We start from the raw sequence: 13,167 nt of genomic DNA, 5'->3' as shown, positions 1-13,167 counted from the left end.
TGTATGTATGTATGTATGTATGTATGTATGTATGTATGTATGTATGTATGTATGTATGTATGTATGTATGTATGTATGTATGTATGTATGTATGTCCTCACAAGCAGGGCCTGAATGATAGTATCTGTTCTTGCCCTCGATGTCCTTGTATGTATGTATGTATGTATGTATGTATGTACGCATGTATGTATGTATGTATGTATGTGTGTCCTCACCAGCAGGCCCTGTATGATGGTGTGTCTGTTCTTGCCTTCGTAGTCCACCACCTCTATGTAGTCCAGGTAGGCATCGGCCCAGTAGACCAGCCTGCTGACCAGGTCCAGGGTGATACCGTGTGGGAACACAATCTTACTGTCCACCAGCTTAGTCCGGTTCTGACCATCCATGTCACAACGCTCCACCTTGGGGATCTGACCGTAGTCTGTGAAGAACACTTTACTGTGGAAGAAGAATAGGGGAGGGAGATGATTACAGACAAGAATTCTAGATTCTATTTCATTCCAAACTTATTTTAGCAGGTAAGTTAACTGAGCATGAGGATGATTTCATTTCCAGCAACAACCTAGGGAAGAGTTGCGGGAGAGGAAAGACAGCTGTTTGACAGTGATTGATTGATTGGTGAATTGATAAATGTAGGGGAAACTTGGCTCTGTAGTTGAATACCCCTTATTACCTTCACTAGGTTCTATATGGAGCAATATTTGAGTGTGGTAACAGTTTGTCCAGCAACAACCTTGGGACACCTCCTGGGCCTAACTAGAACATTTGATATTCTATTATGTCTTTTTCCTTAAAAAGCTTGTTTACCGTGCCTCAGGTTCCTAAACAGGAGGAAACTATCAAACTGTCTTGGACATGCTCTCGGAAAGGCCCCGGTGCACAACTGAGCATGAGGACAAGTACATTAGAGTGTCTAGTTTGAGAAACAGACACCTAACAAGTCCTCAACCGGCAGCTTCATTAAATAGTACCCACAAAACACCAGTCTCATTGTCTACAGCGAAGAGGCGACTCCGGGATGCTGGCCTTCTAGGCAGAGTTGCAAAGTAAAAGCCATATCTCAGACTGGCCAATAAAAATAATTTATTAAGATGGGCAAAAGAACACAGACACTGGACAGAGGAACTCTGCCTAGAAGGCCAGCATCCCGAAGTCGCCTCTTCACTGTTTACTGTTTAAGTTGAGACTACTACACAGCGTTGTACGAGATATTCAGTTTTATGCCAATTTCTCGCATGGAATAGCCTCCAGTTCTCAGGACAAGAATAGATTGACGAGTTTCAGAAGAAAGTTCTTTGTTTCTGGCCATTTTGAGCCTGTAATCAAACCCACAAATGCTGATGCTCCAGATACTCAACTAGTCTAAAGAACTCCAGTTTTATTGCTTCTTTAATCAGAACAATAGTGATCAGCTGTGCTAACATAATTGCAAAAGGGTTTTCTAATGATCAATTAGCCTTTTAAAATTATAAACTTGGATTAGCTAACACAACCATGCCATTGGAACACAGGAGTGATGGTTGCTGATAATGGGCCTCTGTACGAATATGTAGATATTAATTTTTTTTTAATTCCCGTTTTCAGCTACAATAGTCATTTACAACAACAACGTCTACACCGTATTTCGGATAGATTTTATGTTATTTTAAAGGACAAAAAATATATATATTATATACATACACTTAGGTTGGAGTCATTAAAACTCGTTTTCCAACCACTCCACAAATGTATTGTTAACAAACTTTAGTTTTGGCAAGTCGGTTAGGACATCTACTTTGTGCAAGACAAGTAATTTTTCCAACAATTGTTTCCAGACAGATTATTTCACGTATAATTCACTGTATCACAATTCCAGTGGGTCAGAAGTTTACATACACCGAGTTGACTGTGCCTTTAAACAGCTTGGAAAATTCCAGAAAATGATGTCATGGCTTCTGATAGGCTAATTGACATCATTTGAGTCAATTGGAGGTGTACATGTGGATGTATTTCAAGGCCTACCTTCAAACTCAGTGCCTCTTTGCTTGACATCATGGGAAAATCAAAAGAAATCAACCAAGACCTCAGAAAAAAATGGTAGACCTCCACAAGTCTGGTTCATCCTTGGGAGCAATTTCCAAACGCCTGAAGGTACCACGTTTATCTGTACAAACAATAGTACGCAAGTTTAAACACCATGGGGAAATGCAGCCGTCATACCGCTCAGGAAGGAGACGCGTTCTGTTTCTTAGAGATGAACATACTTTGGTGTGAAAAACGCAAATCAATCCCAGAACAACAGCAAAGGACCTTGTGAAGATGCTGGAGGAAACAGGTACAAAAGTATCTATATCCACAGTAAAACAAGTTCTATATCGACATAACCTGAAAGGCCGCTCAGCAAGAAAGAAGCCACTGCTCCAAAACCGCCATAAAAAAGCCAGACTTCGGTTTGCTACTGGACATGGGGACAAAGATCGTACTTTTTGGAGAAATGTCCTCTGGTCTGATGAAACTGTTTGGCCATAATGACCATCATTATGTTTGGAGGAAAAAGGGGGAGGGTTGCAAGTCAAAAGAAGCACTCCTCCAAAGTGAACACGGGGGGCAGCATCATGTTGTGGGGTGATTTGCTGCAGGAGGGACTGGTGAACTTCACAAAATAGATGGCATCATGAGGCAGGAAAATTAGTTGGATATATTGAAGCAACATCTCAAGACATCAGTCAGGAAGTTAAAGCTTGGTCGCAAATGGGTCTTCCAAATGGCAATGACCCCAAGCATACTTCCAAAGTTGTGGCAAAAGGCTTAAGGACAACAAAGTCAAGGAATGGAGTGGCCATCACAAAGCCCTGACCTCAATCCTATAGAAAATTTGTGGGCAGAACTGAAAAAAGCATGTGCGAGCAAGGAGGCCTACAAACCTGACTCAGTTACACCAGCTCTGTCAGTAGGAATGGGCCAAAATTCACCCAACTTATGTGTGAAGCTTGTGGAAGGCTACCCGAAATATTTGACCCAAGTTAAACAATTTAAAGGCATACAGCCAACTGTATATACACACACACACACACACACACACACACACACACACACACACACACACACACACACACACACACACACACACACACACACCACAACACACACACACACACACACCACTGTTACTAATATTATATAATCTCTAAATTACAGCCAAAAAATATTACCTCACTCTCTATAGCAGCGGACAACATCAGGCAGGGAAGTAAATGTACCAAGTATATTACTGCACAGACAAAATTATAGCACTCGGGAATTGGTTGGAATGAAAACAAATACTTGCACATACACAAACAAAGACAAACGCACACACAGACACATGCGAGCACAACCACACCCTTTTGAATTGAGTTCCCGAGACCCGTTCATAACAGCAGGGCTGAAATAAAAACATGACTATAGAAAAACAGTGAAAAGGCAGGATTTGGAGCGCTCAGGGCTCAGGGCTGAACAACACAATAAAACCTGCACTAAATTACTGCTCCCCAAACTTCCAGTCAGTGGCCCACGGACCAATCAGAGAGGGGAATGAACACCTTCCAAGTGTTTCGGAAAACTGGACACACTTTGCCCCTCCACCCACCCCTCAACCCCAGCCCTTGTTTTGGGTTGTTGTAACAAATGACAGACTACTGTGGCCCAAATACTGGTCCTCTCATGGGACTGTTATGGCGTGGTAAAGCACACATGCTCTGGGACATTGGTCTGTTCCCATGGAATAAAGGAGGGAGGACAGACAGACTGCAGTGTGAATTCGCTGTCTCACTGTGTACATGCAAAGACATCCGCATCCAACCTTGACCAACAAAAGGTGCATTTGAATAGGGTTAGTTAGCGAGTTGAATGTGTGCGTGTATATGTATACATCTATCAATCAAAATTCAAAATTGACCTAATTTCCTTAAAGGAGAACTTCATGTGTGGTGATGCATTGGTAAAAGAATACATAACGTAAAAGACAAAACACGGACCGCATAAGCAGTCTGGGGGCGTGCGTGTAGCGTGTGTGTGTGTGTGTGTGTGGTGTGTGTGTGTGTTGTGTGTGTGTGTGTGTGTGTGTGTGTGTGTGGTGGTGTGCAGGCAGCCTATACATATGTGTGTGCCGTTTGACCAAGTGTGAATGTGTGTGACTGTGCGTGTGTCCTTACCCCATAGTGGGGTCCAGGGCGATGCCCTTGGGGTTGTACAGCTCCTGGTCCAGCAGGGTGACACACGTCTGACCGTCCTTGTCACACACAAAGATCCGGTCGTCCACGTCATCCACAAAGTAGAAGTTTCCTGTCAGCCAGTCAATAGCCATCTGCTCCACATCTGGACAGCAGAGAGAGAAAGAGAGAGAGAAATGGAGAGAGAGAGATGAGTGGAAAGAGGGAGGGAGTAGGGGATATACAGAGAGAGAAGAGGAAGGGGGGCAAGAAAGAGAAAGGAAAAGGGAGGGAGAAAATAAAAATAGACGGAAAAGAGGAGACATAAAAGATTAGAAACAAAGAAAATACTTTACATGTCGACTGATACATCTTCATTGACCTGTTCTCTCTCTCAGGCTTGGTCTATGTGGGCACCTGTACACTGTATGATCTAATGTACCGTACTGTTTAGTATTGCGGTAAAGGAAATGGTGGAGTGAGACAATGAGGTAATGGTAGGGAGCTCCATCATGACTTTATAGTCCCAGTGACTATAACCATATCTAACTGTCCTGCTATGCCTGGCTTTCTGTCTGTCTCTGTCTCACTGCTAGCTATGTAAACATTCCATGATGCACTCATTGCTGATGTTTCTAAATCTACAGCACATTAATTAACCTGGCACCGTATTGTGTGTGTGTGTGTGTGTGTGTGTGTGTGTGTGTGTCCTCTACATACTGTATGTGCATCAGAGTGGTGTAAAGTCTAACTCATAAGATGGAAGAGGGATACATATTAAGCTATAATATAACATGCAGCGTGGCAGAAAGCCTTGACACTCACTTACAGAATGACACACAGCAACAGACACACAAGCATTCAGGCGCACGCACACACACACAGACTCACGCAGGTCGGTTGCCTAGAAAGCCTGGCAGCCTCTGTAATTCGGGTTATTCTTTGCAATTTCCCTGAATGTCAAAAGAGATGACCGTGACATTGGCAAATTGGACTTCCTCTAAGCAATGTTCCTGTCATTCACAGACAGACTCACTCTCTCTTACTCCCCTTCTTCCCAAGTTCACCAACAGTATGTAGAAGTTGCCCCGAACCACTGATACAGGGTCCGATTCTTTCTAAAACCTGCTGATGGTTTGGCTTAGGATTGGAATATCTGATCCTAGATCTGGGGTTACGGGGCAACTTCTATCCCGGCACTCCAGTACTATTATACCAATTATAACAGAATGAAGCCTTGCCCCTGCTTCACTGTGGCTGCGTTCGCTATTAGTTAGTTATCCAGTGGTTGTGTTATGGTTCTTCTGAATATGGTTGTTCCAGCTGGAAGAGGAGAGTGAGAATGTGGTTGTTAGAGTGCTAGAAATGGTACTGTTTAATCTCCCATTAAGACTGGTAGATTTTCCCATGGCCTGAGGAAAGACTCAGCCCCACCCCTCCAAGAACTTCAAAGACCTGGACAAACACACAGGCCAGACCTGAGTTCAAATACTACTATATGTGCTTGATTGAGCTTGCCTGTTACAATAATATGAATAGAAAGAAGTGAAAACCCTGTCCACCTGGCACTGTCCAGACTAAAGCAAATCCTCAAAGTATTTGAAAGATGTCAAATAGTATTTGAACCCAAGTCTGACGCACACACACATGTTATGCCCCACCCCACTGAGACTTGAAGGGAAAATGCCCTGCTCCACCCAAACAGTGCCGAATACAGCACATACACAGAGGGCAGAGGAGAGAGAGATAGAGCAACACACACACACACACACACTCCCACAGCAACCATAGACTGAGTGTTTGCCAGACTTACAGAAAGAGCCCCATTGTCAGCGTTGAAGGAAAAGGAGAGATGAGACACTGGGGAACACAGCGATACAGTCCCCTAAAATTGTAATATTATAACTGGGTTTAAAGTATGTGTGTGTGTGTGTCTCTCTCTGAGGCAGGGGGCCTCCCACAAGGTGTATTTTATTGAGCAGATACCCCAAAACTCAACCTACAAACACTCTCTCTTTCAATCTCTCTCCCTCTCACACACACGGTCTCTCTCTCTCACACACACACGTCTGGTGGCACGGTGTTGATTTAGGAGGGTCAAGGGGATAGTTTTCTCTAAAAGAGGAAAGAGTAGGATGATGAGGCAAATTCCATGGTCTAAGAGGGCAATAACAGTGTGTCTAGTGAAAGCTTACCAGCTCATGGCCAATAAATCTAAATGGAATTCAAAAGGAGGTTTCATTGTTAAATATACACACACACAATTTTTCAATGTGATTGAATGGAGAGGGCAGGCAAAATGGATGACATTTTTGCACTTAAGAAAAATATTTTTAATTGACAAAGGGGGGAGAGGGAGAGAGATTTTATGGTTTCCATTAGGAAAATGTATTATGCAGCAGCAGCTGGCTTAGAGGAGGAGATTTTTTTTTTTTTTTTAAATACCTTTATTGTGCCAGTAGGAGAGGAGAGGAGGAGGTTTACGGGAATCAGGGGTCATATTCCCCATGGTGCTTTTTATTTTAACATGGAACCACGCTTAAACACTCCCAGCTGGCCGCCAGGCCAAACTACGTTGATTAAGCCATGGCTAAAACAAAAGAGAAAAGAGGAAGAGGAGGAGTGGAGGAAGAATGGAGTGCGGTGGAGGAGGGTTGAGAAACACCCTAACAGTGTGCTCAACAGCTAAAGACAAAATAGTAGAAGAAGTCCATTGCCTGTCATTGGATTTGATAAACAGAAACTCTGACCGGGAAGCCAAATATTTTTTTCCACCTTCCTTGCTCACTCGCTCCCTCCCACTCTACTCCCACTTCTCTCTTCTTCCTCCATGCATCATCACCCCATCCCTCCCCCATCCCGTGTTTCCTTCCCTAGAAGAGAGGAAAAACAGTCTGCATTCATTTACTGCACTTCTGTCTGACCAAAATTGCACTATAAAAACAACACAACATAATTGAAAAAACAGACCACAGTGCCTTTTTCCTTTTTTTCTCTCCTCCAAATAGGTTGTTTACTCTGCTCAGCCCTCTGCACCTCAATCAGAGAGAGAGGACTAGATTTATATACAGGGAATTTGTGAGGGCGTATTTCTAACCTGCACTTGCTATTGGACTAATCAGAGCCACATCTACAGTGAGCTCCAAAAGTATTGGGACAGTGACAATTTTTTTCTGTTTTGGCTCCAGCACTTTGGATTTGAAATTATACAATGACTATGAGGTTAAAGTGCAGACTGTCCGCTTTAATCTGAGGGTATTAGTATCCTTATCGGATGAACAGTTTAGAAATTAGAGCATTTTTATTGTATATAGTCCCCCATTTTAGGGGACCAAAAGTATTGGGACAAATTCACTTATGTGTATTAAAGTAGTCAAAAGTTTAGTATTTGGTCCCATATTCCTAGCAAGCAATGATTACATCAAGCTTGTGACTCTACAAACTTGGATGCATTTTCTGTTTGTTTTGGTTGTGTTTCAGATTATTTTGTGCTCAATAGAAATTCAATGGTAAATAATGTATTTTGGAGTCACTTGTTTCAAAATAAGAATATAATATGATTCTAAACACTTCTACATTAATGTGGATGCTACCATGATCACAGATAGTCCTGAATGAATCGTGATTAATGATGAGTGAGAAAGTTACAAATCTCACACCCCCAAGACATGCTAACCTCTTACCATTACAATAACAGGGGAAGTTAGCATTTTTGGGGCGGTACGATATTTGTGCATCTAACTTTCTCCCCCTCCCTCCTCACATCCACCTCCCTATCCCCAAAGCCAATCTCCTGCATTCAAAACACTCCAGTCTTAAACACCATCTGGAGAACGCATCACACGATAAGAAGGGAAAATCGCACAAAAAAAAGAGGGCCAAAGGAGAAGGGAGAAAAGAACACGCTACTCCTAAACGTGGTACTGGTTAAGACCAGCAAGGGGCACGCACAGTCAGAGGGACAAGAAGAACTGAAGAAGAGGAGGAGGGAGAGAAAAAAGGAGGAGAAAAAAGACAGAGCAATGCCAATCATTTCAAAATAGTTGAAGGGGTGATTAGATGGGACGGGGGGGGCTGAGGGATTGAGAACAGAAAAAGAGCGAGCGAGACACACAGAGAGTATATATAAATATACAGTGGGGCAAAAAATTATTTAGTCAGCCACCAATTGTGCAAGTTCTCCCACTTAAAAAGATGAGAGAGGCCTGGAATTTTCATCGTAGGTACACTTCAACTATGACAGACAAAATGAGAAAAGAAAATCCAGAAAATCTCATTGTAGGATTTTTAATGAATTTATTTGCAAATTATGGTGGAAAATAAGTATTTGGTCACCTACAAACAAGCAAGATTTCTGGCTCTCACAGACCTGTAACTTCTTCTTTAAGAGGCTCCTCTGTCCTCCACTCGTTACCTGTATTAATGGCACCTGTTTGAACTTGTTATCAGTATAAAAGACACCTGTCCACAACCTCAAACAGTCACACTCCAAACTCCACTATGGCCAAGACCAAAGAGCTGTCAAAGGACACCAGAAACAAAATTGTAGACCTGCACCAGGCTGGGAAGACTGAATCTGCAATAGGTAAGCAGCTTGGTTTGAAGAAATCAACTGTGGGAGCAATTATTAGGAAATGGAAGACATACAATACCACTGATAATCTCCCTCAATCTGGGGCTCCGCGCAAGATCTCACCCCGTGGGGTCAAAATGATCACAAGAACGGTGAGCAAAAATCCCAGAACCACACGGGGGGACCTAGTGAATGACCTGCAGAGAGCTGGGACCAAAGTAACAAAGCCTACCATCAGTAACACACTACGCCGCCAGGGACTCAAATCCTGCAGTGCCAGACGTGTCCCCCTGCTTAAGCCAGTACAGGTCCAGGCCCGTCTGAAGTTTGCTAGAGAGCATTTGGATGATCCAGAAGAAGATTGGGAGAATGTCAGATGAAACTCAACTCGTCGTGTTTGGAGGACAAAGAATGCTGAGTTGCATCCAAAGAACACCATACCTACTGTGAAGCATGGGGGTGGAAACATCATGCTTTGCGGCTGTTTTTCTGCAAAGGGACCAGGACGACTGATCCGTGTAAAAGACAGAATGAATGGGGCCATGACTAAATACTTTTTTGCCCCACTGTATATATATAAAGAACATCTTGTTGAATGTGGAGCGATGGTCTAAAACGTGCTGGTCGCTCATTTCCAGCAGAAACGCCTGGACTAAGCACAGCGCAGCAGAGAGCAGCTAGTAGGCCCTGATAACCCCCTTCCCCATAACTTCACCATAACCCCCTGACTGCTGCTTTACCAAGGAAATCCTTAAAACGCTCAAGCTAATCAAACTAGCCTTAGAATCAATTCAACCATTAACATAAGGCTAGCTGACAGAGTTGGTAACACTATGATAGGTTTATTACGTATTGCCAGCTCCATCCTACAGTACTTAGGATAGGTGACTGTACACACACACACACACTGACATGCAGAATTAATCCAATACAATGTACTAAAATACAGATATTTGGGTTTTCACAAACAGCCATTTTACATAGCTAGACATGGCTCAGACATTGGGGCCTCCTAGTATAGGTTATTACAAATCCCACACTCTTTCCAGTCAAGAGGAGACTAATCTTTTAAAACACCCCCCCAACTAAAGCTAGTGTACAGCTAGACATGCTGGTCTTAACTCAAATCCCCTTGTTAAAGATCATCATTAAACCTAGTCATTTCCACCCAGCCTCTCTGTCCCAGTAACCTAGACATTGTTTATTTTTATCTTTTAATGAGAGCTTCCCAGTACTGTAACACCCAGTAGGGGTGGCAGTGCATTGATGGCTGTGTAGGCAGGCACAGTGTTAGTTAGTGGCTAATCTGGGGCCTGCCCTGGCCCTGTGTGGCTGTCTGTGAGGAGCTTCCCTCCCTGGCGATGTACTTTAGTGAGGTCAGGTCACTGATTGGGTAGGGGGTTAGAGCAAAGAATGCTTTGCCAGGCACGAGCCTGCCTTTGACCAATTAGCTCCTTTACGCGGAAGCACATTCCCACATCCACAATCCACCCATCACCAGTCTGTTCGGCTAAAGTGTTAGGCAAGTGTGATTGTTTTTAAAAGGGAGTATTCCGTGCTTATAAAACATTGTTAATAACAGTGGATTATTCACATTTTGGGTTAAAGACGTTGCCCTTTACACTTGTACCGGTAAACGGGTTGAAAATTTGCTGATTTGGACACCGAAAAGCGCCTAAACTGAATACAGTGGTTGTACAGTGACATGCTACATACACACACACATGACGTCAGAGCTCTGGCTCTGCGCTTCACGGGTTTTGACTGACAAACATTTTGAACTTGCGCACCGCTTGCAACAAAAAGTTGACCCGATCCCTCCTGCTAATTGCGCAACTTTTGAAAATATTTTGTCTGAGTGAGGGAATTGCTGTAAATTAAGAGGACTCTTAAGTATTTTTGAAAGATGAGACATTGAGGATTATAATAAAATACCGCTTTGATGTCACACAAGCAAGCCAAACACCCGTGAGTCCAAATGTTCACTTCACATTTCCAAATCATAAAACTAATTTACAGTGTCAACATTTATGATCACTATGTTTGATGTACAGCTACAAGATGACATTCTGTGTTGTTCTGAACAGAATGAGCCTGTTTGTTCTATTGTGAAGAAAAGTTGCAGCGGACCACGTACACTTATACACAAGTACTGCGGACACCGCTTCAAATGAGTGGATACGGCTATTTCATCTATACCCGTTGCTGACAGGTGTAGAAAATCGAGAGCACCGCCATGCAATCTCCATAGACAAACGATGGTTGGAGAAGGGCCTTACAAAAGAGCTCAAAGACTTTCAACGTGGCATCGTCATATGATGCCACCTTTCCCACAAGTCAGTTCGTCAAATTTCTGCCCTGCTAGAGCTGCCCCAGTCAACTTTGGTAAGTATTGGAGGTAGGTAAGATAGATATATACACAGACAGAGAAAGTGAGGAACAAAACAGAGCATGAGAGAGAGAGAGGAGAGCGAGAGAGAGAGGAGAGAGGAGGGACGAGAGAGAGAGAGAGGAGAGAGAAGGGACGAGAGGAGAGAGCGAGAGAGAGAGAGAGAGGAGAGAGAGAGGACGAGAGAGAGAGAGAGAGGGAACGAGAGAGGGGGCGAGAGAGAGAGAGAGGACGAGAGAGAGAGAGAGAGAGAGAGAGAGAGAGAGGGGCGAGAGAGAGAGACGGAAGCGCGAGAGAGAGAGAGAGAGAGAGAGGGACGAGAGAGAGAGACGAGAGAGAGACAGAGAGAGAGACAGAGAGAGAGACAGAGAGAGAGACAGAGAGAGAGACAGAGAGACAGAGAGAGAGAGAGAGAGAACACATCTGGACCGCTCATCTGTGTGGCATGCCGAGGTCATGAATCACTGCGACCGCAAACCCTTCATGTCCTATGTGACGACCACTGCCATTGGCTGCCTGCTCGACCCGGCCGCGTCGACTCAGCGAGCGAGGCCCGTTCATTCGCTGTCACACTCACACGCCAAGAGCCTCAGCAAACGATCAACTCTCCCTAGCTTAGTCTCTGAGGGCTAGGCTAGCTACCACTGGAGCGTTGACAAACACTCTCCTCAGACAGTGTCATATTACCAACAACAAATCCAGTGCACAGTCAAGGTTCCAATCTGATAAACCGATAGGAAAATAAAATAAATGATTAACATTTTACAGAAAGAAACAAAATATGCATAATATGCAACATCCATAGTAGATGGATAACTAGCTAAACGTCGTAGCCTCTATTCTAAGGGTTTCTGTGAAAATAACAGCAATAAGGGGCAGACAGACAACACATCCTCCAAAGTCAGTTTTAGAAGAGCTATATTTGTTTAGTTTTTCTCCCTCACGCCTTCCCTCTCTCTCTCTCACACACACACGCTAGGAGGATAACTCTGGAAACAGGAAGTAAGTGACATGGTGGCAGGAAGTGGAATGCCAATTTATTGTTTCCTCGCCACGGCAATACAGCCCCGGTCCTGTCGCTCGTCTCTGACAAGGGCAGGCAGCACTTCACAACACAACACATTGTGGAGCAGCCGTGTGTGTGTCTTTGTTGCTTGTGTGTGTGTGTGTGGCTTCATGGGTGTGTGTGTGTCTGTGTGTCCATGTGTGCCTATGTGTCCATGTGGTGTGTGTGTGTGCGCGCGCACGTACGTCAGGCAGAGAAAGGGGGAGAATCTAGCTGAAGCTGTTGGAATTTCCTGCACATTCCTTTGGTTCAGAATCAGCACACATACACAGCCAGGCGAGCCGAAGGGCTCTACTGCTCAATTAGACAGGAAAGGGGTGAGATGAGAGAGGGGGGAGGGAAAGGGGAGGGATAGTGGTTTAAGGGTCAGGGGTGAAGTATCTCTAAACTGACGCAGTAGAGGTCTGCTTGTTTACCCCCCTATACCTCTGTTCTGACACACTGAACACCAGCTATGGCCACCAGTGTGTGTGTGTGTGTGTGTGTGTGTGTGTGTGTGTGTGTGTGTGTGTGTGTGTGTGTGTGTGTGTTGGTGTGTGTGTGTGTGTGTGTATATTATGTGTGGGAGGAAAGAGCTGATACGTTTCTACGATGAACATATGAAATGTGTGTAAATTAATCATACTCATTAAAAACGGTAATGTTGTCAAGTGTGGTCCACAAGGGGACCTGTAATAAACAGGTATGTACCAGTACTGGATGTGGTGCCGTTTTTACTCTGTTTCATAGTGGAAAGTCTCCTCTGAAACCAGGCCATGAGTGTGCAGTAAACTGGGGGAGGTAGGGAGGCAAGATGGGAGTGGAGGGAGGGGAGATGGGACAGGGAGGGGAGACGGGGAGAGAGAGGGGGGTGGACCTATAAGCTAAACACACGCTCATACACACGCTCATACACACATGTTTTCCCTTAGATCCACAGGCTCTGTTTTTCCTCTTGCTTTTTTTTACTGGAAGAGAAATTACTTCGGAA

General features: G+C 44.1%; 1 protein-coding gene across 1 annotated transcript in view; it reads right to left on the bottom strand.

Moving 5' to 3' along the window:
• LOC111966053 (low-density lipoprotein receptor-related protein 1-like) overlaps nt 1-13,167 on the bottom strand; it is a 180,280-nt gene that overhangs the window by 85,219 nt on the left and 81,894 nt on the right. Inside the window, 2 exon segments of the mRNA XM_070444379.1 lie at nt 216-438; nt 4,173-4,335. Of these exon segments, the coding sequence (XP_070300480.1) occupies nt 216-438; nt 4,173-4,335 (386 nt within the window).

This window comes from Salvelinus sp. IW2-2015, linkage group LG1, assembly GCF_002910315.2.
Source record: "Salvelinus sp. IW2-2015 linkage group LG1, ASM291031v2, whole genome shotgun sequence".
Classification (NCBI taxonomy): domain Eukaryota; kingdom Metazoa; phylum Chordata; class Actinopteri; order Salmoniformes; family Salmonidae; genus Salvelinus; species Salvelinus sp. IW2-2015.
The sequence above is the reverse complement of the archived record's forward strand: the minus strand, read 5'-3'. Positions and strand labels throughout refer to the sequence as shown.